This window comes from Narcine bancroftii, chromosome 2, assembly GCF_036971445.1.
Source record: "Narcine bancroftii isolate sNarBan1 chromosome 2, sNarBan1.hap1, whole genome shotgun sequence".
In the NCBI taxonomy this organism is placed as follows: Eukaryota; Metazoa; Chordata; class Chondrichthyes; order Torpediniformes; family Narcinidae; genus Narcine; species Narcine bancroftii.
In genome coordinates, this window is record NC_091470.1 from 298,237,351 (window position 1) to 298,263,134 (window position 25,784).

The 25,784-nt window shown below is 40.5% G+C and overlaps 2 protein-coding genes across 2 annotated transcripts; both read left to right on the plus strand.

Annotated features, from left to right (window-relative positions):
- The first annotated feature begins 762 nt into the window (after positions 1-762).
- mos (v-mos Moloney murine sarcoma viral oncogene homolog) lies at positions 763-2,154 on the plus strand. Its single transcript, XM_069915424.1, has one exon. It carries the CDS (start codon positions 1,039-1,041, stop codon positions 2,032-2,034), a length of 996 nt encoding a protein of 331 aa, XP_069771525.1. The 5' UTR covers positions 763-1,038; the 3' UTR covers positions 2,035-2,154.
- Positions 2,155-9,394: 7,240 nt separating this feature from the next.
- rps20 (ribosomal protein S20) lies at positions 9,395-14,616 on the plus strand. The gene is made up of 4 exons (XM_069921467.1): positions 9,395-9,536; positions 11,696-11,795; positions 12,332-12,405; positions 14,399-14,616. Exons 1-4 carry the CDS (start codon positions 9,534-9,536, stop codon positions 14,579-14,581), a joined length of 360 nt encoding a protein of 119 aa, XP_069777568.1. The 5' UTR covers positions 9,395-9,533; the 3' UTR covers positions 14,582-14,616.
- The last annotated feature ends 11,168 nt before the right edge of the window (positions 14,617-25,784 follow it).

A 25,784-nucleotide genomic window follows, 5' to 3' on the forward strand; every position in this document is an offset into this window, starting at 1 on the left:
AACTGATGACACGACAAGCTTTATTTACAAGTCTGCAGAGTTGGACTCAACTGGTTTCTCACCAGTTAAGCCCCGATACATACAGTGCATTGATTTTTATACCTTTATTATTTGCCCTTCCCCTTCTTATTAATACTGTTTTAATTGGTTAGTATTACAAAAACATTCTAAGTATAACTGCATTATTAATTATCACGTTCGTTACGTACGCTGTGAACTCTACATTCACTGAATTCTGTTTCTCACACTTCTTATCAATCCTTTGTCTCCTGCATGTCTCTCACTATGACCATGAAAAGATAGGTTTAAAAAAAAACATATTCAGCAGCTCCTTCTGTCCTTGACTGCTAGTAAACTCTCTGTCCGTTCTGGCTTCCCTGTTTATGATTAATCATCACATTTTAACTTAAGTCTTTTTAACCTAAATTCTCTATATCACATATGGCTTACTAATTATATATGTAGAACTTGGTACTTCTGTCTAGGAGACACTTATCTCATCCAGACTATCTCAACTTCCTACATTCTATTATTCCTTACCTCTCCTTATCTTATTCATACGGTGGGCTCACTGATCCTGTGGAAAGGACTAGAAGGTTCTTATCTTACATAGGCTGACTCTGCTTCCTGCATCCTAATTTCCATGCTTAGCCTGTTCATACTGGTTTAATCCATCACTCCATGTGTCTGTACTAGTTTCCCCATCTTTCATTATTTTTATGTCAAGTTTACTCATCTCTCACAGGGACAATAAGAACAACCTGCTGGAGGAAGTCAGCGGGTCGCACAGCATCAGTGGGAGAAATAGAATGGTCTCCAATTCCATTGAGTTCATACTCCTCCTCCATTGTTTTTTGAACTGGAGTTCGAAAGTTCTTTGGATAGCCTTCATCTTGATGTCAATGGTTTGACCAATGAATGTGGGAATTCGCTAATAAGACGCAGATGTAACTCATTAATACCAATTAAAGTCAACAATAAAGGATACCACCGGCAGCCAGAATTCTACGAATCCGCTGAGGGGGAGTTTGAAGGAAAATGCCGTCGCCTATTCCTGTTCACCGAGTGTTACCGAAAGGATTCCCGCTTGCGATTACTCTGCGACCTTGTAGCAGTCCTAATCAAGTCCAAGGAAAGAGACGTCGTTTCCTTTCCAGAAAAACGAGGGAGTTGCCGCAACGCCCTTGGTGTACGATCGTTTGGGATGAATTAAAGCTGTTGGATCTTTTGGGCTCGGGCGGTTTCGGCTGGGTTTATAAAGGCACTTATTATGGCAAAACTGTGGCGATAAAGAAGGTAAGAAAGTGCACAAAGAACAAATTGGCCGCCAGGCAGAGTTTCTGGGCAGAGTTGAACGTGGCGCACCTGATCCATGAGAACATTGTGAAAGTGGTCGCTGCGACGACCTCTGTCCCTGCGGATCCAAAAGCCGAGGATAGCGTGGGCATAATCATCATGGAATACGCCGGAGGGACCAGTCTGGACCACAGGATTTATAACTGTGCAGAATCGCTGGACGCCGGAGAATGTTTGGGGTTTTCAAGTGACATTGTAAGTGGCTTGAATTTCCTCCACTCGCACAGGATTGTCCATCTCGATTTGAAACCAGCCAACGTACTGATCGCCGACTCCGGACGATGTAAAATTGGGGATTTTGGATGTTCTCACAAGCTGGAGGAGGGCAATGACTTGATTCCTAATCGCCAGTTACGGCACCTGGGGGGTACCTATACCCACCGAGCGCCAGAGCTACTGAGGGGTTGTAACACTACGATCAAGGCGGATATTTATTCCTTTGCGATCACACTCTGGCAGATGGTGAGCAGAGACCACCCCTTCTCGGGCGATCGCCAGTGCGTCATGTACGCGGTTGTAGCTTATAATCTACGCCCGTCCTTTTCGTCTGTTTTCAACGAGACTTTGATGGGCCGGAAGATTCGGTCAGTCATCGATCACTGTTGGGAAAATGAACCAATTGATAGACCTAATGCAGTACAGTTATTAGAAACTATTAATAATTTGAAATCGTTATAATAGTCTATTTCGAAAATGTATAATTTGAGAAAATGTGCGGATGTTTCCCACCTTGTCGACGAAGATGTGAAGAAAACTGACTTTATTTAAATAAAGAATAATCCAGATTTGAAAACTCGCCCACTGTATCCGTCATGTACGAGTCAAACTTTGGGAATTGGGATTCCCCACGTGTCCTCTGCGACCCAGTGGAGGCTGCGAGCCTGTTTGGTTTGTTTTAAATAATGTGAATTTTCAAATTCGGGTATATGCACGAATTTTTAAGATCTTGTGAATTTGGTTCAATGTTGCAAAAACAAACGGGTCACTCGTTCTTCCAAAACCTGGCCAAGAACTAATGATGTTGGTGTCGTGAGTGGTCAAGTAGCTCGTGTTTCCGTAATCGATATAGTTTAAGATCTGGAACCTCGTGACCCCTGTGTTGAGCATTGGTATTGTGGCAGTAGCTAACCTGGTTAGCGTTTTTTCGAACACTCTAAACCCCTTTTACACTTGCGTCCCACTAAATTGGCGTTTTTGCTGTTCACACTTGGCCACCCTTAACTGGGACTCTGAAAGCGTTCACACTTGCAAGAACGATCCTCTGGGTGAGGACTCGTCTACCGCCGATGTCATGACACCTCGACTAATGGTGGATCTGCACTAAATCCTGATCAATATTATGATTTTGTATTCAAACAAAATTAATGTCTAATTATAACATGATTAAGCTTTACGTTCAGCACAGCATGAGCCCTCAGCCCTGTTCTGACCTTTTTAAACCTTTTATAAGGAACTGTAGGAAAGTGCTAGCAATAAATAACAATAGTGGACAATTTTTAAACCGCATGGGAAAATTGGTAGCATTGAAGTGCACAATTTATAAAGGCTATGGAAAGTTGATGCGATCACGCCCAATTTAAATAGGGTGGCAGTTAGTAGCGCGATAGCGCACAATATTGAAATGGGGGCGGGGAGAGGAGAGAATTCTGTAACAGGGTATGCACAGAGCACTTAAGGAGGGGATTCTCTACTGAATAGCATTCTGGGAAGTCAAGTCTGTCATTGCTTTTTTTTCCCCATGGTCTTTGTATATTTTGCACTGTAGCTATTTATTGCTTCTCTCTCCCTCTGACTTACCCATGGCAAAGTTTATACCTTAATTTTAATCTTCCTTCCTATTCCTGCACTTGTGCAATTGCCCATTCTACATGTACCTAATTGCAACGCTGGCATCTGCAGACACTGGGGATTGTACTAGGGGGTCGAGGCAGTAGCCTCACATTAGGATTGAAAAGATTTTGTTTTCACACTAGACCCTTTCTAGGCTGATTGGCTTTTAATTCCTGGTACCACTTGCAAGTGTAAAATGGGCTTGTATCATTGCAAATAAGCAAATTTTCAGATTGGAAAAAATTAACTTTAACTCAAAGCAGTGTAGGGAATCTCTAGACTTGAGATCCATTTGCAGCTGATATAAACTCTGGGTTGATATTAATTAATGGCCTGATTTTTAAGTAGCTGGAATCACCATGGCATAGAGGTGCAACACTATTGAAGCAGCAGGGACCTGGACTCCAATCCGCTGCATTGTCTAAGGAAAATTTAGTTCTGTGTCATGTGTGGGTTTTTTCAAGTGTTCTGGTTTCCTCTACCCCTCCAAAAAGAACAGGGTTGGTATGTTAATTGGGTGTAATTGGATTTCAACCATGTTGCAAGTTGATTTATATATTTAAAAAAAATCAGTGGGACTGGTAATGGATGCTATGAACAGGGAGTGCTAGGGGTGGAGGGTGCTGTACAGTCTATTTGAATGATCTATTTCTGAATAATTGGTGTTTGGTAATGTACTTTCCCCCTGTTTTTTTTTCAAAAACATCAAATTGGACAGCAACGTGTAGAATGGGCAACCCAAACATGAAGTGTAATGTTTTTTTATGCACTTCAATCTTTAAATGCAAGTTAAAACTTGGTTTTCTGCTTAATTGAGCAGAAATCTAATTGATTGTGTGTCAAGGGGACATGGCTCACCTACCAAAATGAAGGTTGCATATAAACTCCAATAAGGCAACTGAGTACCAATGTTTTGGTGTTTGCATTGGTGATGAATTAATTGTAAATGACTCTCCTGATTGAAGTGATACTGACTGAATCGTGAGGAATTTTCAAGTGAGTTGTTTAACTTTAGGGGGTGTGGTTAACATAGCTCCAAATTTAAAACCAGCTCCTAGATGCAAAAGATGCATTTGTTTATTCTGCACTTCTAAACATTAATATGTCCCTTAATAGTTGCAGTAAAAGGTATTCTAAAAATCTTCCACCAAATACTGTATCTAAGGAAAATCTGATTGCTAATAACATTTTCCCTTTTGGGAAGGATTTTCTATGGCACTGCTACTTGATAACTGCACAAATGAATGACTCGACAGTTGAGTAGATTTAAAATAACCATCCACCTTAAGGCTCATAATCTCCATTGAGGACATCAAGATGTTGCCCAAAAATTGTGCAGAATGCAAACTGCTTATACCAGCCTGACCAGTCACACCTGATCAAGGCCACTTGCCCATTTGAACATCTAATCATGGTCTTCAAAGGACCCCCACTCTCCATGAACAACAACATGTACTTTATCAACGTCATCGATGAGTACTCGCAGTTCCCTTTTGCCATCCCCTAACTGGACATGAACAATCTGTTCACCATTTTCAGATACCCCTGCCACAGCATCAGGGGTTTGTCTTTCATGAGTAACTAGCTACATCAGTATTTGCTGCCCAAGGGCATTGCCTCTAAGCAGACCGCCAGCCATAACCCCAAAGGGAGCGGGAGAATGGCACAGTCTGGAAGGCAGTACTATTGGCCTTCCTGTCTCCCACTGGCAAGAGGTTCTCCCAGATGTGCTCCATGCTATCTGGTCCCTCCTGTGTATAGATAGCCACCAGTGAGGTACCTCAAGAGACTGTTTACATTCCCCAGGAGAGTGGCATCAGGAACCATCTTTCCTACCTGGCTGATGTTTCCAGAGCTGGTATTACTCCATGGACACAAATCTGACTCCCTGGTCGAGAGGGTCCAGCTGCTACATGGGATTCCAGATGGATGTGAGGACATGGTGTCTATCCAGAACTTGGCACATGTGGGAGCATCTGCCCCCCCCCACCAGCTGACAGGTACACCCACTACTCTTCTGGGCCCACACTCTCAATGCTCACCAATCCTGCCAAGCTGACGGTCAATGCACACACCCCCACCCCCCCCAACCCATCACTTCTATTTCCTCCCCATTTATTTTCCTCTTGCATATGTAATTTCACCGATTCTATCCTTGTCTTGATAAAGGATTCAGACCTGAAATGGTGACTGTCCATTTCTATCCATGGATGTTGTCTGTCTGTTTCCTCATTATACAGTTATTGTTAAGATAAACGATTATCCTGCAAGAAGAATAGTTGGCAGATTATTTGTAATTGGGTTGCAAAAGAAAAGAGCATTTAGTGTGACCAGCATTATTTAGTGAATGTGTTCTGGGAAGGTCTTCTAGAATTGGAGAATAGTTATACAAGGACATGGTGAGAAAGGTGCAAATGATTGCAGTTAATTATTATAAGAGTAGAAATTGATGGGCAGAGACTCGGTGGAAATGGTGCAGAATTGGCACAGCACTTGCAGAAACCTTTGGCATATTTTCACTGGCTCTTCTGATCATTGTATGATTATAAGGCCCACACTAATTTATCTAGCTACTATGCCCATTTATCATCAGCTGACATCTTTATTCTATTTCATCTTAATTAGTGATGAAAGTAGCTTAATTTTCTTTCACATTTAATTGTTTTCAGCTGAATTTCATTCATTTGTACTGAATGTCATGGCTTCTTTCTTGCTGTCGTGATCATTTTATCTCTGCCTTCAAGCACAGGTGGAGGAAGAGCTCCATAAATTTTAAAAGAAAATTGACTATTTCTGAAGTTTCAACATTGTGATTGGTGCCAAAGGTAGAAAAAATAGTGATCATGTGGTATCTATAAGGTCACCAGGAAGAAAGTTGTTAACTGTGAGCAGACTCCAACAGCCCATTTTGTGAGATTTATTGGTCAAATTGGTAGGTTTTCAAAATATTTTTAGTACTTTATTAGGCTCGACCTACCTTGCATTCATGTATAATTGAATGTGAATCTAGAAATTGTAAGATCTTTTTCTCCACAAGGGAGAAAATACTGTTGGAAAACCCAAGATATCTATAAAAGCAGAGGAGGAGAAAGGAGCATAATTTGGAGGTTCTGGGGGAGGCCTCTACTAAGCTACATAATCAAAATATACTGTTTATCTAAAACTAAACATACCACCTGTAAATTTTGTTTTTTTTCTTCATAACTGATGAGAATTGTTAGAGATCTACTTTGGGGAAGGTGGTGGCTGGATGCAAGAGATCAAATTAATGGATCCTTCTCAGGAATACTTCAGTATCATTCAATTTTTACTGAGTTTGTCCACCAAACTGGATCCCTTTTGTAAATTGTTGCATGAAGGGTAGCTCTGGCATGATGAGGAACATTTGCCTTCTAAGCAATGCAGGGAAAAATGTATTGGAAACTAAGCATTTTATGGAATGAAGTAATACCCTTGCATATGTTTCCCTGACTTCCACTGTAAATATTATTGAACATGAGAAATAAAGCTTGCTCATCCTTCAATAGATAGAGGCCAATTTCTACCTTAATATTTCTGTTCTGTCTGCAAAATGGTTAATTGTATAATTTGTATCATATTCTGAAATCTGCTTATCTCACTTTTTAATCTTCTTAAATCTAAACTTTCAAAAAATGACCACCCTCCAGTTTCTCCTTGCTCTCCTTAGTCCAAAATAACTATCTCTGTATTTTAAAACTTACCCTTTAGATCTATATTCCTCAATTCTAAGAAATTTGTAAGTTACAATTAGGTAACCTTTGATCATTCTAAGCTTCTAAGAATAGAAGCCAAATCAGCACAAATGGCAGTACTCTGAAAACAAAAAGCCTTTGGCCATAGTTTTAATAGTCACTCTGTTTCAGAAGATTCCAGTTGGCACGCCTTTCACTGTGGTCAAAAACAATAAACTGCATCAAGATTGCAGCTGTCCACTTCTTGGGTGGAACTATCCAGTATTAATTATTTTCATCTGTGAATAAACTTTATTTTGCTGCTTCACTACTCAAATGTTACAAGTTTTTTTTCAGAAATAGACTTTATTAACAATAAATTAATTTGAACAAAAAATAAAATAATTCAGTCTCTTCATACCTATAATGTCAATCATCTATAAATTTGTATTTGCTGTCTAAATATACCATTACCACCCCTGTGGCAAGTTGTTGCTGCTTTCACTCCCCTGCTTCTCTTTGTGGCACATCCCCTCAGTCTTGGCCCTTCAGTGCCCAGTAATGGGAGGACTCTGGTCCTTCCCCACAGCACCCTCGCATTGGCTGCACCAAGCCTCAGTATGTCCCTTAGCATGTACTCCTGCAGCCTGGAATGTGCTATTGTCAGCAGTCCCTCTCTGACATCTCCATATGCTTTCAGAGTTGATGGTCTTACTCTGTGTGCATCCCCAGGAACACCCCATAAATTAGAGAGTTGTCTTACACTCTGCTGCTGGGGGGATGAAGCATGACAAGGACCCTTTCATTCTTCTCCACACTCTCAGCAAATCTGCATTCTGCAAAGAAGCAAGCAACTGTCTCCACTCCACCACAGTCATCTCAATGACTATGTGTATAGTGGCTGTTGTTCCAGTTGTACAGGAAGGATCTGACTGGGATGGATCCTCTCATTGCCAGCTAGGCCAAGTCTTGATGCTTGTTTGTGAGCCCTGGCAATGAGATATTTCACCAGGTGACCTGGATTGTATGCTTTTGGAACCACCCCACTACATCCATTGCGTTCTCGTTTCTCAGTTTCTTCAGGACATTCCATGCTGACTACTGACAGATGGCCTTATGGTCAAAGGTATTGGTTTGGAAAAGCATTTCCACAAAGGATAGATGGTGTGGCACTGTCTGGCTGACTGGGACATTGTGTCGCCACAGGGCCAGGCCTTTCCTTCACAACACCTGGGGCAGGTAGAACCTTGGCACTTGGTGCCCTCGTACCTTGGTTCCACGCACAGCCTGATTCAGCCACACACGAAGGTGCTCATCAGGATGAGGGTCACATTGGTAAGTCCTTACTCCCATTATCTAGTGACTTGTATGTGGCAACCTTTTGGACCCTTTCCATCTTAGATATCTATATGAACAGGAAAACTGCTGCTGACTGCCAGCTCTCCAGATAAGTACCTCTGCATAACATCTGCCTCTCAGTGTCTGCAGACATTCCTATTGAACTCTTGCCTCATTCTCCCTTTGGCAGATACCAGCCAATCGGCTATCTCTACCTCCCCATCATTCCTCATACCATTTTGATACTCACATCCCCTCCTGCTCCCGTCTAACACCTTGTCCCTGACCTCAGTGGACTAGTTACGATTCCCTGTGCCCTCTGAAGCTTGAATGGGGTACGACCCAAAAGGTTGACCATTTTGCTACCTGACGAGTTGAGTTTCTCCAGCAGATTAGTTTTCTTGCTGAAGGACATCGAATTCGCCCTACTTGACACTTGGAGATTTGCTGTTGCAGCCCCATTGGATACTATCACAATTTGCATGTCACCATGGAACAAACTAGAGAAGTTTCAAGAAACCAGGCCAATTGAATAGCTTATTCTCACGTGTAATGGAGCCCAAGTGTTTTGTGAGGCTTTTCTTAAACACAATCTGTTCTCTGCACATTTCCTGGGGGGTTTGTACAGTGAAATTCACATGTAAATGACCATCATCGAGCAGCTACTTGATCGCTGTGACGATTAAAAGAAACTTTATAATATACAACTTGGTCATGGTAACTCGGTTTTGCAAGCGAATGCAATGAAAATTCACACACAATAGTTATTCGGGGGGAGGGGGGGGGAACGATCGATTGATGTAAAATTCTCCACCTGACTAAAGTTGCAATGTATAGTGACAATCTTATTCTTCAGTAAAATCCCGGGTCGCTGAATGAGGCTTTTGCACCGCTCTCTGAAAGTAACCATCGCTTCTCCGGACAAGGTGGCGCCTTGAGTCGAAATCGTCTCTGGGTCACTGCGGGGCACGGCTGGATGTGCCCTGTCGGCTGGACCTCTGTCGTCAGAGGGCGCCCCTCCCCCCGCGGAGCGCGAGTGGCGGGAAGGCTCCGACTCCCCGCCGCCACGTTTTTCATTCATCCTCACGTGCCACCTCCAACCACCCCTTTGTGGCGCCGCTTGGCAAAAAAAAGATTTCCTTCCGGGGCATCCGCTCGAGGTCGGCTTTAAAGGCCGGCGAGGCGGCCCGACTTCCTTTTCTGCTGTGGCGGCGTGCGAGCTCGGTGGCTGATCGCCTTGTCCTGACTCACCGCTGTTCGCTCACTTTCGAAGTTCCAACCGAAAAAGTCGACGGATAAGTCGGTCAGGAAGTCCCCATGGTGAGCCGAGGCCGAGGGGCGTGCGCGCGGGCCCTGGTTGCCCGGGAGGCCGGGGTGGGGTTCTCCATCTGCCCGCCTTGTCCCTGACCCGGTGCCGGCGGCCTGTCGGCGTCGCTCACGCCTGTTTGATGAGTGATTGCGCCTTCCGATTAAACAACGGCCCACTCCGTCTGTGCTAACTATGTGGACTCGAATCTCACCCCAACTTCCACCAACTTGTCACTCATCTCCCGCCCAGTTGTCAGTCCATGCCTGTGGGATGAGGGCGGGCGGCACTGCGCCGTGCAGAGAGGAACCGGGGGCTGGGAGGGCTGCCCGTGCCAGATGTGTTCTCTTCTGCTGATGCTGACACCGAAGATGGAATCTGGAGCCCAGACAACACACACACACTATGTATCTAATCAAAGAGAGGAGACTCCGGATACCGAAACCTGCAGCCAACCAAAAACCCGATCTGTTGGAGAGTTGACACCCTTCATCATCAAGACTGCCAGTCTTGAGTTTTGGCTCCAAATGTCAGCCACTTCTTCTCCCACTGATGTTGCTTGACCTGCTGCCTTCCTCCAGGGGATTGTTCTTGATCAATTTTACAATGATTGGTTGAAAAGTAAACGTTCAAAATAGCACAGAGGGATTTTATTTGTCATCATTTGGACCTTGTTTGATTTCTGTATTTGTAAGTGGTTTAGATAATGGGAGTAAAAATGTGTGTATTCACAATTACTGGTTGTGTCGAGGTTTTTTTAAATTTCATGTAACAGGGGCTTAAATGTTACATCTTTGAACAGCTTATAGTAACTTACCATAAAAGCCACATCCGATGTTTGAGAGCCACAAGTTTCTGCTCTTGCATATTTTGCTGCAAAAAAATAATATAAATATTAAGAGATGCATGAATGTGATATTTATTCATGTATGTAGTTTTTAAACTGCTAATTTTATTAGTTTCAATCATCAAAGACTACTAATATGTCTGTAATAGATTTTATGGACCAATGTTTAGGATAAAATTTAGAAGGCCGTCTATTACACAAACTACTTTCGACCATGGTAAGTGGCTGCATCCTTCGGGGTGCTAGGAGCTAGGATGGGTGGGTCGGGCCTAAGTAAGAGTCCCTGGTTGGGGAGTTGGGAGCTCTGGTGGGCAAACGGTCAGGGCCTAGGCAGGAGTCTGCAGTCAAGGGAGCAGGAGCTCCAGTAGGTGGGTGGCCGGGGCCTAGGTAAGAGTCCGATTGTGGCATCGGGAGCTCGGATGGCAGCCAGGGCCAAAAGTAGGGAGGTTGACTAGTACATGCATATCAATCACAAGCCACAACCTCTAAACTACCATTGTGAGCACCAGCTTGTACAATTCCTGTCTCCGCCAACAAATTTCGACGAACTGCACGTTATTTGTCACATACTGTATGTCAAAAAGCTTGAGAGCTGCCTTTTGGCTAGCCCTGGCTTATAAGAATTTTGAATGGAATTAAATTAAAATGCATTTAAATATATTAAGGTTTCAAGTGAAGGCGGGAAAGTTTATGAGTGACATCAGGCGTAAATATTTTTTACACAGTTGTAGATTCCTGGAATGTGGTGGTGGAGGCTGGAACATAAAGGCATTTAAGAGACTCTTAGAAGATCAAATGGATGAAATAAGAATAGATGGTTATGAGGTAGGAAGGGTTTTTTTGGTTGGAATATGTAAGTCAACACAACATCAGGGGCTGAAGGACCTTGTACTGTGTTGTAATGTTGTATGTCCTATTGTTTTTGAAAATTAAAGCTGTTACCTGCTCCTCTCTGAGGTAAAGCAGGCAGTGAGTCTTCAATTCTATCTGAACTGTGAATCTGGTGACAGAGACCATTGGTACCTGATCTCCACTGCAGACTTGTGTTTGTATGGTCATAAGCTTTAACATCTTGGGGCTCAGATGGTAGGTCATTGTCACAGTATGATTCAGACTATTTTCTCTTCACAGGAACTTGTTGAATATTTCTCTTCACTTTTTGAATGTATAAAACAAAGTTTGATTCAGTTGTCCCTTTTTGTAATTCTAAACAGATATAACTCTTGGATTAATTATCTTTCACGTTAGCATGAAATTTAAGTTACAAAATTTTTTTCTTTGAGAATATAATTTTAATCTAAATTGTCTTACTTTCCACCCCTAAAGGCATTTAAAGATGCTGGCAAAGCACCTGTAGAACAGGAGGTTGCAATCCATCGTATCAGAATTACATTGACCAGCCGGAATGTAAAATCACTTGAGAAGGGTAAGAATAAATATGTAGGTATTGATCATAAGGTTATAAAATGCCATTTTATGTATTTGAGGAAAAGTTTTCATACTGAACTTTTTGATCTATTGTCTATTCTACAGAATAGAACATGTGAAAGAGCAATAAAGGAAAGATAGCTGAGTAATTTAGATTTGTGGGGAAACTTAAACATTTGAGATGAGTTTACTTGGTTAATTTCATATAGTTTGAAAACTCTCATTTGATTTTTTATTGTCAATTCCAATTTTCTTTCCTGGATGAAGTTAGATGAAGCTACATACTTAAAGGCACATTTTTTTAAGACTTGTAAAAAGTAAATTCTATTTTTTAGGTTAGGTGAATTAACCCTTAATAAATTTCTGGAAGACAAACTTTTTACATTGAAACTACCTGATTTAGTATTTACTGACAAGGAAGATATTCTTTAAATTAAATGGCATGATTAATTAATATGCTATCTTGAGTCCCTTTTGAAGTTGACATTGTAAATTGTGTTAATATTTGTTCAATTTTTGTTCCTCCATCTCTAGTTTGTGCTGATCTAATTCGTGGTGCCAAAGAAAAGAACCTCAAAGTCAAGGGACCTGTTCGAATGCCCACCAAGGTGTGCTGCTTATATAGATATGGGCATTTCTGTGCACTAGGACAGTTTATAATCTTGTATTTGCAGCACAGAGAAATGATAGGGAGTCAAGATTTGGGAATAGAATATTGTTTGACTCTAGAATTTAAGAAGGTACTTATAGTATTATGCAGAGATAGTTAATTTATTGAAGATCTCATGTAATAGAAAGGAGGCAGATCAGGTTATTCCAGTTTCCTCAACTTTCTCAAGAAATTCACCACTTATTGCATTGCTGTACACAAGATTATCTTCCAGGTTATTGGACAAATTACTCACACTGCAGCAGTGACTGCTGTGCAAAAGCCCAGGATGTTTCAATTTCTTGATTTGCCTTTGGGTAGATGTATGGTAGTGGTTTTCAAACCTTTTCTTTCCACTCACAGACCATCTTAAGTAATCCCTTACTAATCACAGAGCACCTATGGCATGGGTATTACTTAAAGTGATCTGTGAGTGAAAATAAAAAGTTCAGAAATCACTGATGTATGGCAATATTCTTTGGTTGCCAAATATTTTACATCAAACCACAAAGTTTGAAAACACATTTGTTTTAACTTTAAAAGTGTGCAACTTCAATTTAACATACGACAAAGACATTGAAAAGTAGGGTAGTTTATAGTACTATATTTATTAAAAGAAACAGACTGATTTGCATTTTAAGGATATTCATCAGGACAAATCTGCCATGGATTGAGGGGTTAGAATTTGAAAGGAGTAGATGTAGATGACAGTAAAGCAAGCAGATATGAGGTCAAATGGTTTTTATTGTAAAGGGAGTAGGGTGGAGAGTTCTTGTTCCATGATTTTAAAAAAGCATGTACTTTGAGGAAGTGCGGTGAAGGTAAAAAGTTACTCTTGCAGATGTCACAAGGGTAATGGTGCATCACTGACCTTTGAATTTGAAGAATAGGCTGAGCTCACTGAAATTTTAGCCTTTTTTGAATTTTTAGAAAGTTGAAATTGTTTTAATCCTTGCAACTTGAGGAAACCAAGGTGGCAAAATCTTTACTACTGTCACCCTGATCACATGATCATTCAGCTATGGTTTTAAACTTGGCTCTGTGTGCATCTTTGCATAATGTTTGACGAATTTGGGAAATGTACTCTTGGAAGGTGCCTAGATTGGTCTCTTTAAGAGCTGATGCAGCTTATTTGTGTGGTAATTTGTGTCTACATCAACAGGTTTAATATTTTTATAACATTGGTATATGATTCATATAGATGCAGCTTGAAATTCCATGATAACTCCACAGAACTTCCTCTTCTTATTCATCTGCCCCCTCCTCAATTTTTAAACTTCCCTAGAAAATGGTAATTCTCAAGTCCTGAACCAAATATACCCTTGAACATATACCACTATTAAAATGAATATAGTATTTAGCTGACAATTATTAAATACAGGTTGCATTTAGTTTCCCGTAACACAAGCCATTACATTCAAAGGAAGATGTAACAGCCATATTTTAAGTGATCAAAAATACTGGAAATATCATTTATTAAGGGACAAACAGAATTTGTTTACTGTAACTGCTACAAGTATACCAGTTTCTTAACGTTGCATTGGTATGTCAGTTTATCAGTTCTTGTTAATTGTGCTTATCTCCACACCTTGAAGTGTCGTGAACCAACTAGGAACTATCAAGATGTTTTGCTGTAGTTATCTGTAGGTTTCCTGTTTAGACAAAAGTTGTTGCTTCATTTTTAACATAGCAACCATATAAATGTGCTATTTAAAGTGTCTTGGTCAAAAATAAATGCAGATAATTAGAGTGGCTATTTTTGAGATTTAAAACATTCACAAGAGAGAATTTAAATTTTATTGTTCACCTGAGATCTTTTGATTATTAACCAATCTGTTACTGCTCATGTCGCACAGCTTTCAGTTTCCATTATATATGTTGTTACATGGATTTACAATTTATCTCTTGGAGGAAAATTAGTTAAATTCACAAGTTTATCTATTTTGTTTCAGACTTTGCGTATTACAACGAGAAAAACTCCTTGTGGCGAAGGTTCGAAAACCTGGGATCGTTTCCAAATGCGGATCCATAAGCGCCTGATTGATTTGCACAGTCCATCTGAGATTGTGAAACAGATCACCTCCATCAGTATTGAACCTGGTGTTGAAGTAGAGGTTACTATAGCTGATGCTTAAATGTCTACAGAAATGCAATAAAAAATCCTAAAGTACTTTTTCCTAATCTGAATTTATTTTACCAGTACACATCCAGATAGGTTATCCCACCAGTGTAGTAGGTGAAATGCATAGTACTGTTTATGCTTTGAAGGTAAATTAGTCATTAAACTTGCAAGTAAGATTTGTAAACATTCAAATTGCTCTTGCTGGCCCAACAGATTTGAAAATTGTAAAAGTACCAGACATGTCCAGGTGACAAATTTTGAGCAGAATTTGAGTGGTCAAAGCATTTTCCATGGAGAGAACAACTAATTTTACAAGTTAATGACTTGCCATCAGAACTGAATATGGTTAATTTCAGAACCACTAGGCTATTACACCCAGAAATTCTTCAGGCACTATCGCCGAACAATGATTTGTTGCACTCAAGGGGTTATCTGAATGACCAGGAATGAAGCTATTTGAGGGAAGGGTTGGAAGGTGAATTTGTATGGCCACCTGAAGGAAGATAACGGTGTTTCATCAAGAAACAAATAAGCGATAGTGTGTTGAAACATAAATGAAAATTAAATAAAGCATAGGAAACTAGCTTTGAACCGTAAGGGCAATAATGAATTTGATGCATGGGATGCAGGCAGCAGAAATTTGGATGCAATAATTGATGGTAAGAGCAGTAAAACGGTTAAAAGAAAGATGCATGGATTCTGCAAGATGCTGAGGGATGATAAGGTGCAGTGATAAAGTTTTGCAAGGAGACCTATTTGACAATAATTCAAGTAAGAGGAGTACAAAAATGTAGGGAGGGAGATAACATGTTGCAAAGGCAGCATAATTTTACAATTTTGAGTGCATTTGGGAGTTTGATTATGGCAGGAAAGGAATTCTTGAATCAGACTGTGCGTAACTGGGTAATTCTTTGGCTTGGCTTCGCGGACGAAGATTTATGGAGGGGGTAAAAAGTCCACGTCAGCTGCAGGCTCGTTTGTGGCTGACAAGTCCGATGCGGGACAGGCAGACACGATTGCAGCGGTTGCAGGGGAAAATTGGTGGGTTGGGGTTGGGTGTTGGGTTTTTCCTCCTTTGCCTTTTGTCAGTGAGGTAGGCTCTGCGGTCTTCTTCAAAGGAGGTTGCTGCCCGCCAAACTGTGAGGCGCCAAGATGCATGGTTTGAGGCGATATCAGCCCACTGGCGGTGGTCAATGTGGCAGGCACCAAGAGATTTCTTTAGGCAGTCCTTGTACCTTTTCTTTGGTGCACCTCTGTCACGGTGGCCAGTGGAGAGCTCGCCATATAACACGATCTTGGGAAGGCGATGGTCCTCCATTCTGGAGACGTGACCCATCCAGCGCAGCTGGATCTTCAGCAGCGTGGACTCGATGCTGTCAACCTCTGCCATCTCGAGTACTTCGACGTTAGGGATGTAAGCGCTCCAATGGATGTTGAGGATGGAGCGGAGACAACGCTGGTGGAAGCGTTCTAGGAGCCGTAGGTGGTGCCGGTAGAGGACCCATGATTCGGAGCCGAACAGGAGTGTGGGTATGACAACGGCTCTGTATACGCTTATCTTTGTGAGGTTTTTCAGTTGGTTGTTTTTCCAGACTCTTTTGTGTAGTCTTCCAAAGGCGCTATTTGCCTTGGCGAGTCTGTTGTCTATCTCATTGTCGATCCTTGCATCTGATGAAATGGTGCAGCCGAGATAGGTAAACTGGTTGACCGTTTTGAGTTTTGTGTGCCCGATGGAGATGTGGGGGGGCTGGTAATCATGGTGGGGAGCTGGCTGATGGAGGACCTCAGTTTTCTTCAGGCTGACTTCCAGGCCAAACATTTTGGCAGTTTCCGCCAAACACCCCAACAATGAAGACGCTGTTTACATCCGGTACCGCATGGATGGCAGTCTCTTCAATCTGAGGCGCCTGCAAGCTCACACCAAGACACAAGAGAAACTTGTCCGTGAACTACTCTTTGCAGACGATGCCGCTTTAGTTGCCCATTCAGAGCCAGCTCTTCAGCGCTTGACGTCCTGTAACTGGGTAATATTCCTAATGAAAAGGGATTTGATGAGTTGCAAGGCAGCAATAGTCAAAATTGATGGGGGAGGAGGGACACACACAATGTTTGAAGACCTGAGCTGTGTCTCTCTCTTCCCCCCCCCCCCCCCCCCCCCCCAGTATCTTGCAGGTGGAGCAGTTCCCATGTCATGCAGTGATGGTCTCAAAGGGTGCTTTTGATAGGGCACCTGTAGAAGTTAAGGGATGACAAATTTCCTCAGACTTTTGAGGAAGCAGAGGCACTATTGAGCATTCTTAGCCATTGCATCGACATAGATGGACCAGGATGAGTCACAGGAGATGTTCATATTAGAATCTTAAAGCTCTCTCTGTCTCACCTTTGGGAAAGACCCCGGACTTGGAAGTTGCAGATGTCTGAGAGGTTGTCCGGGTACAAAGCCACTAGTCTGATCTCCCTTTGTACTCCAATTCATTGGAGATCCTCCCTATGTCAATGGTGACACCTGTAAATTTATATTATGTTTGGGGCTAAGACACCTTTTTCATTATTTGTCTCTGTGTTCCACAGTTTTAAATTTTTAATCAAACAATTTACGTAGAATTAAAGTGCACATTCCACATTTTATTCAAGGTTATTTGTATATATTTTGGTTTGACCATGTAGAAATTACAGCATGTTTTCTCCATAGTCCCCTCATTCTAGGGCACCATAATGTTTGGGACATTTGACTTCACAGGTGTTGGTGATTGCTCAGGTATGTTTAATTGCTTTATTGGTGCAGGTATAAGAGAGCTAGGCTCTCTAAGCTTTTCATTACCTTTGGAGTGTAGTTGCCATTTTTTTAACATGACCAGAGTTGTGCCAATGAAAGTTAAATAAGCTATTATGAGGCTGTAAAACAAGAATAAAACATCACCCTAACATTAGAATTACTGAAATCAACAGTATGGAGCATCGTTAAGAAGAAAGAGCAAACTGGTGAGCTCAGAAATTGCAAAGGGACTGGTATTCCAAGGAAGTACTCCACTGCTAAAGACAGAAAAATTCCCATCATAATAAAAAAAATCCCAAAATATATTGTTCTGTGTTGTGTATTGTGTGGTTTTGTGTTGAGAAGTGAGCCAAGGTGAAGGTGGACTGCTGAGAGAGTGGAAGACGGACTGAACGTGCAGAAAATGATCTAAACATTTCTGGACTTGGAAAATAAACCACCACTGGGGGTGCTGTAGAGTGGAAGAAGGCCCAGAGCATGAGTCATGGTCGGGAGGACAGTTTAGAATGTTGGAATTTCAAAAAGGGGTGGACATTCCGAAGGAATGTGAAGCAAGCAACACAAGAAGACAACTTTGAATTTTGTGCTCTCTCTAAGATCTTTTGGCTTCAGTTTACAAACAAACTGAATTTTGTTTATGATCTTTGCTTCAGTTGAGATCAAAGTTTTGTGAGTCTTGTGTGTTTTGTGTCTGCCTGTGGTTGGAAATATAACTTAGACTTTAATTATATATGTTATATTTAGGCTGGGGAATTTATTAGTTTTACACTTACAGAAATTTGCATAGTAACCAGTCGGCATTGTTATAAAAGGGGGGGATTTTGAATTAAAGTTTGAAGGTGAATTTTTTGTAAAAGTAATTGTTCATCTTTATCCCTGTGTGATATGCCTTCTTTGTGGTTGCTGGTTTGATCTTGTAACAATAGGTCCAACAGATCAGAAACACTCTTCAGGAGGCAGGTAGGGATATGTCAATGACTATTGTACTGTCCACAGAAAATTTCATGAACAGAAATAGAGGCTGCAGTGCAAGAAACAAACCATTAGCCACAGAAATGAATTTTGGAAAAAGCTACTCTGGACAGATGAGACCAAGATTAACCTGTGTCAGAGTGATGGCAAGAGCAAAATCTGGAGAGGTAAAGGAATAGCCCAAGATCCAAAACATGCCATGGTTTGCATCTTGCAGTTAGCCTATGTATTTCTGTTCATGGATTCTTCTGAGGCAGTAGTCATTGACATATCCACATGTGTCTCTTGAAGAGCATTTTAAAAAAAACTTTATTTAAAATTTTATAACATGAATAAAATAAAGGATTACATTTAAAAAGAATAAAAGTAAGATAATAAAATTACAGTACCACATCGGTAAACTAAATAAACTAATCCCCCCCCGCAATGATTATTACACAACATTAATAACCTAACTTAAAATTATTCTAACCCCCCAAAATAAAGTGAAGAGTTAATAAAATAAACAATATATACAAGAGAAAAAAAAGCCCACTTACAAAAAAAAGATAAAACATAACAAGTAAAAATACTAACAAAAAAAAGTTATCAATACTAAAATATCACACTTAAAACATATTTAAAGCAAACTTAAATCCATATATTTAACAAACGGAGTCCACTTTGACCTATAAAATAACATCCTATCCTGGATTGAAAAAGATATCCTTTCCATAGTCAAACAAAATTTCATCTCCAAATACCACTTATCTAAAGTTAATATATTTCTATATTTCCAAGTAAGTGCTATACATTTCTTGGCCACAGCTAAAGCTAAATAGATAAAGGAAATCTGATAATCCTTTAAACCTAAATCAATTAGTGATTGCATATTCCCTAATAAAAATATATTAGGATCTAATACAAGACAATTGAAGAGCATTTCTGATCAGTCAGACATATTTTTGGGGATTTTTCTTCATTATGATGTGAATTGTCATCAGCAGTGGAGGTCCCTTGGAATACCAGTCCCTTAGTGATCTCTGAGCTCACCAGTACACTTTTTCTTCTTAATGATGCTCCAAACTATTGATTTTGGTAATCCTCAGTTTTGGGTGATAACTCTTAATGCTTTATTCTTGTTTTTTAGTTTCGTAATTTATTTTTAAACTTTCATTGGCACAACTCTGGTCCTCATGTTGAATAATGGCAACTACAGACTCCAAAGGTAATCAAAATCTTAGAAGCAAGCCTAGTTCTCTTGTACCTGCACCAATGAAGTAATTAAACATAGCAGAGTACTCACAAACACCTGTGAAGTCAAATGTCCCAAAATTTATGGTGTCCTGAAATGAGGGGACTTTATATAAAAAGTCCTGTAATTTCTACATGGTCAAACCAAATTTTATGCAACTAGCCTTGAATAAAATGTGGAATATAGTTGCCATTTTTCAACATGATTACATGTGAATTGTTTGATTACAAATTTAAAACTGGAACACAGGGGCAAATAAAGGAAAAAAGTGTCTGTCCAGATATTATGGAGGGCATAGTAGATAGAGTTGGACCTGTGTTTGGTTATCCAGTCATGGGTGCACAGCGAATATAGGATGTGGCTGAGTACACAGCCTTGCAGGACCCTAGTTTTGAGAATGATTGTGGAGGTGCTTCTGTCACCAACATTCACTAATTGCAGCCTTTGGTCTAGAAAGTTGTGAATCCAATTGCAGAGAGGGATGCTGACCCTATGGCCAAGTTGTTTTGAGATGAGTTTGATACTCTTGTATTGACAGTGCTGTAGCCAATAAATAGTAGTCTAATGTAGGTCTGTCCTTGTTCAAGTGTTCCAAGACAGTGTTGGGCCAGGGAAATGGTATCTTCTGTGGGCTTATTTTGGTCTTCTACAAATTGGAGTTGGTCAGGTAAGTTGGAGGTAATGTGATCCATTAGCAACCTCAAAGTACTTCATGATAGTATATGTTGGAGCCACCAGCCAATATAATTTTGACCTGTCACTACATTTCTTCAGCATTGAGATGGTAACAGCATTTTAATGTGGTCCTGTGATCTTTATATTATGAGAAGATGTGGGATTAGAAACAGATCAAAAAGTGGTAACTGATCTTTGCAGCAGGGATGGGACGTGTCAAGAGTATTAGGTTTATGGCAGTGTGGAGACGATGATCCCAGTGAGATCATCTCCAATAAGATGAAACCAATAAGATTGTTAACAGGAAAACACAGCCATCTTCTGCTGAGAATTGCACACTGCTCCAGGTTTTCCATATGAACCCAGTCAATATCTTAGCTAGAACAAGGTGAGCAATTTTGCACACTGCTCCAGGTTTTCCATATGAACCCAGTCAATATCTTAGCTAGAACAAGGTGAGAAACTGAGTAATGTTTGGCCACGTGGTCCCCTGTAACTGGTACTTTCAGGATGAGAACTGATACATTGGGAGATGCTTGTGTGAATTATCTGGTAATTTACCTCCATCCAAACCTGTGTTGCAGATTTGAAATACTGAGAATAAAGCTAATGATGCAATAATCACCATTTGTTTAGATTGGAGCAGCTGCATCAAAGCTTGTGAATTTTCAACAGTAAGGCAAAATGGACAGCGGAACTTGTATGCTCATCATTGAGTTCAATTTTTATCGTTGCTGTGAATAGTTTTACAGACAGAATGTACTAAGTAATTTTACCTTGATTTCTTCAATAGTTCTTCCAAAGTGGCTTTTTTAAGGACCAGAACAGATGTCATGGAAACACTGTCACAATCTGGTGCAAACATGTATTTCTTTGCAATTGACTCAAAAAAAAATGGAAATTTTGCACAATTCCATCAAAATCCATTACTGCAAGGATAACTGGAGAAATTTAACAGTATTCAAGTTTATTGTCACATGTATCAAGATGCAGTGATAGATTTTATTTTATGAGCAGTCCAACTAGATATCCCATGTCGAGTACATGATGTAAGACAATACAAAAGTGTAGAGTTAGAGAGAGAGAGGTCAGATGGTACAGAGCAAAGTCAGCATAATTTATTTTTGAGGTTCATTCAGGTGCCTGGAGTCCAAATAAAGAAGTCTCTCTACCTTCTTTTGATACACAATGGCTCATTGTGAGAGATCCTGCCTACTCGTGGTGTCATCTGCAAATTTATAGATGGAGCAGTGTTTGACCATGTAGTGCACATAGAGTATAGTGGGTGACTAAGTACACAGCCTTGTAGGATTCCAGTGTTGATGATTGTGGAGGAAGTGCTGACATCAATCATCACTGATTGCTTTCTGCAGCAGGAAATTAAGTTGTGGATCCAATTGCAGAGGGCAGTGCTGAGGCCAAGGTCATATAGTTTGGGGATGTTTATTTAATACTACTGTGTTGAAAGCAGAGCTACAGTGGATAAATTGTGTTGAGTGCCCACATTCTGAAAATAAACATGTTTAGACTTGTAACATTTGCTTCCAAGTAGCCACATTTAAAGGGATATCTTGTATAACACAGTTAAAACATTCTAAAAAGTTCATTATTATGGCAAACCACTGTTCAAAGGATTATTACAATGTATACATTACAATTATACATTCCAATTCTATAATTAATTATCCTTTTACCTAGAACTCCTTTGCAAACGTGTGCATAAAATATTTAAAAGCATATATAAAACTGAAAAATGACAAAGATCTTTATTGACAATAAGTGAACATTGTTTATTTAAGAAAATATTCATCTAATGTATTTTTAGTCTTTTTTCATCATGCATATCTTTATAACATCGAATAGCTTCTCTCAATGTTTGGTTCTGCATCCATAAGCTAATTACAAGGACTGTTGATTTTTTTCCCCCAATTAACGATGATAATTCCTCTAAGGTAAATTCTTCATTAACACCTTCATTTTGCAGCTGATCTTCATATAAACATTGTTGATCATTTCAATGAGAGTTTTATCAAGTTCACATGCATGTGAATTGATGCAGTAGTGCACAGTCACAGTCCAAAGTTTCAAATTCCAGATCTTTTCCAATCTCCAGTGTCTTGAGAGTCCGTTTTAATTTGTGCTTCAAAACCAGTGATATAATTTACAACATGTAGTTAAAGATCATGCCAAGCACCTCCCATGTTGCTTGCAATCACTTCAAGCCACGATTCACCAATGTTTTTGACTGCATTTTTGATGATGTAACTTTTCCAAAACTGTGTTAAAGTTATGGGATTTTCTCTTGTTATAGCTTTAATGGCTTGAGAAAAAGTTTATTGCAAATAATAAGCCTTCAACGTAGCAAGGACACCCTTATCCATGGGCTACAGCAGTGAGGTTGTGTTTGCAGCAAAAATATTATTTGAGATTTTCATTCAACTGAAATAGCTGTTGAATGAGCTGTAAAACAACAATAAAATTTTTTAAATCCAGCTTATTATCTCTGCAGTAACATTCAGTTGCAGGACCAAAAAAAAAGGTTGCGAACCATCCTTCAAACAATTTTCACCCAGGCTTTTTTGATTTGATCACCTTATTACAGGAAGTGCACTTATTGCATAGCCTTTAAGAGCCCTAGGATTCTCGGAATGGTAACAAGCAGAGGCTTTAATTTGTAGTCCCCAGATACATTTCCAAGTAGAAGTGAATTGGTCTTTTGAAATTACACTTGGAATTTTTGATATTTTTCTTTTTGGATAAAAAAGTGAGTAATGCATCTTTATCCAAAAATAAATTGGTTTCATCAACATTAAAATTTTGTTCATCTTTGTAGCCACTTCTTTTAATTCGGTTGGAAAACTGTTTGAATTACTGGTGAATCTGCACGTGCTGATGATAGTGATCCAGCTACATGTGTTTTTTGAAGCTCTAAAACCAACCCTGACTTTGCTGAAAAGGTTTCCCCTTCATTTCTGTTTTCTTTATTTTCTTTTAATGTCCAATAAAGGCTTGTTGCTTTAGCTTGAATTGTCATTTGACTTAATAGAATTCTTTTCTGTTTGCAATCTTCAATCCAGATCCTTAAAAAGTATTCCATATTTACCATTGCAGAACTTGTATGTCTAAATCACGTGAGTCATAAAAGATGATGTTGCCATTCCATTTTCTTAAAATTTATCTTTATTCTTGATTAGAGTTCGAACAGATGATTCATTTCTGCCTTTGTCTCATGCTATTTTAGCAGATGATGCACCATCTTCATGTTGCTAAATAATTTCTGGTTTCTTTTCCAATATCAGCCATTTACATTTATTACTTGTACCACCTTCACTGGATTTCTTTTTCCGCTTATATCATTTGTTAGGGTGCACGTTTATATAGCACAATTAAAATATTACAGAACAGCCAAAGCCTTCCCAAACTGGGTTCCGTGGAAAGGAGTAAGAATTCTGTGCAAGTGACAGGTGTTACACACTAACAACCCTTTTAAGTGTGTGTGTGCGCATTTAAAATCCCACACTAAAAAGTAAATCTTTAAGAGTAACGCTTCATTTTAGTCTTGCTTGAAGGTCTTAAATTCTCAGTTCAGAAATCATTATAAAATACTTTTTAAACATATCTTCAGGCCTCTATTACTGACAATGTGGTTTTCCAAATGAAGAATCTGCTCTCTTCTCAAAGACAGCGAATGTGACTGTTTTCTTCCACGATAAATTCATAAACCCAGACAAGGGTTAAAAGAAGTGGCCAAACACAAAAAATAGACCCATTGGAATTTAGTCTTCTTTCCAAAGAGACAGCAAAGTGATCTTCATTAATTCAGGGATTCTTTCTTTGGCTTGGCTTCACAGATGAAGATTTATGAAGGGGTAATGTCCACGTCAGCTACAGGCTCATTTGTGGCTGACAAGTCCGATGCGGGACAGGCAGACACGGTTGCAGTGGTTGCAAAGGAAAATTGGTTGGTTGGGGTTGGGTGTTGGGTTTTTCCTCCTTTGTCTTTTGTCAGTGAGGTGGGCTCTGCGGTCTTCTTCGAAGGAGGTTGTTGCCCGCCAAACTGTGAGGCACCAAGATGCACGGTTTGAGGCGATATCAGCCCACTGGCGGTGGTCAATGTGGCAGGCACCAAGAGATTTCTTTAAGCAGTCTTTGTACCTCTTTTTGGTGCACCTCTGTCTCGGTTGCCAGTGGAGTGCTCGCCATATAACACGATCTTGGGAAGGCGATGGTCCTCCATTCTGGAGACATGACCTACCCAGCACAGTTTGACCTTCAGCAGCATGGATTCGATGCTGTCGGCTTCTGCCATCTCGAGTACTTTGATGTTGGAGATGAAGTCGCTCCAATGAATGTTGAGGATGGAGCGGAGACAACACTGGTGGAAGCGTTCTAGGAGCTGTAGGTGATGCCGGTAGAGGACCCATGATTCGGAGCCAAACAGGAGTGTGGGTATGACAATGGCTCTGTATATGCTAATCTTTGTGAGGTTTTTCAGTTGGTTGTTTTTCCAGACTCTTTTGTGTAGTCTTCCAAAGGCACGATTTGCCTTGGCGAGTCTGTTGTCTATCTCGTTGTCGATCCTTGCATCCGATGAAATGGTGCAGCCGAGATAGGGAAACTGGTTGACCATTTTGCGTTTTGTGTGCCCGATGGAGATGTGGGGGGGGGCAGGTAGTAATGGTGGGGAGCTGGCTAATGGAGGACCTCAGTTTTCTTCACGCTGACTTCCAGGCCAAACATTTTGGCAGATTCCGCAAAACAGGACATCAAGCGCTGAAGAGCTGGCTCTGAATAGGCAACTAAAGTGGCATTGTCTGCAAAGAATAGTTCACGGACAAGTTGCTCTTGTGTCTTGGTGTGAGCTTGCAGGCGCCTCAGATTGAAGAGACTGCCATCCGTGCGGTACCGGATGTAAACAGTGTCTTCATTGTTGAGGTCTTTCATGGCTTGGTTCAGCATCATGCTGAAGAAGATTGAAAAGAGGGTTGGTGTGAAAATGCAGCCTTGCTTCATGCCATTGTTAATGGAGAAGGGTTCAGAGAGCTAATTGCTGTATCTGACCCGTCCTTGTTGGTTTTCGTGCAGTTGGATAACCATGTTGAGGAACTTTGGGGGGCATCCGAGGCACTCTAGTATTTGCCAAAGCCCTTTCCTACTCACAGTGTCAAAGGCTTTGGTGAGGTCAACAAAGGTGATGTAGAGTCCTTTGTTTTGTTCTCTGCACTTTTCTTGGAGCTGTCTGAGGGCAAAGACCATGTCAGTAGTTCCTCTGTTTGTGCGAAAGCTGCACTGTGATTCTGGGAAAACATTTTCGGCGACACTAGGTATTATTCTATTTAGGAGAATCCTAGCGAAGATTTTGCTTGCAATGGAGAGCAGCGGGATTCCCCTGTAGTTTGAGCAGTCTGATTTCTCACCTTTGTTTTTGTACAAGGTGATGATGATGGCATCACAAAGGTCCTGAGGCAGCTTTCCTTGGTCCCAGCAGAGCTTGAAAAACTCATGCAGTTTGGCATGTAGAGTTTTGCCACCAGCCTTCCAGACCTCTGGGGGGATTCC

Excerpts from the sequence above, each read along its gene's own strand:
- mos (XM_069915424.1), top strand. The coding sequence starts at position 1,039 with ATGCCGTCGCCTATTCCTGTTCACCGAGTGTTACCGAAAGGATTCCCG.
- rps20 (XM_069921467.1), top strand. Across the intron at positions 11,796-12,331 it reads TGTAAAATCACTTGAGAAGG|TTTGTGCTGATCTAATTCGT; the intron begins GTAAGAATAAAT and ends CTCCATCTCTAG. Across the intron at positions 12,406-14,398 it reads CTGTTCGAATGCCCACCAAG|ACTTTGCGTATTACAACGAG; the intron begins GTGTGCTGCTTA and ends ATTTTGTTTCAG.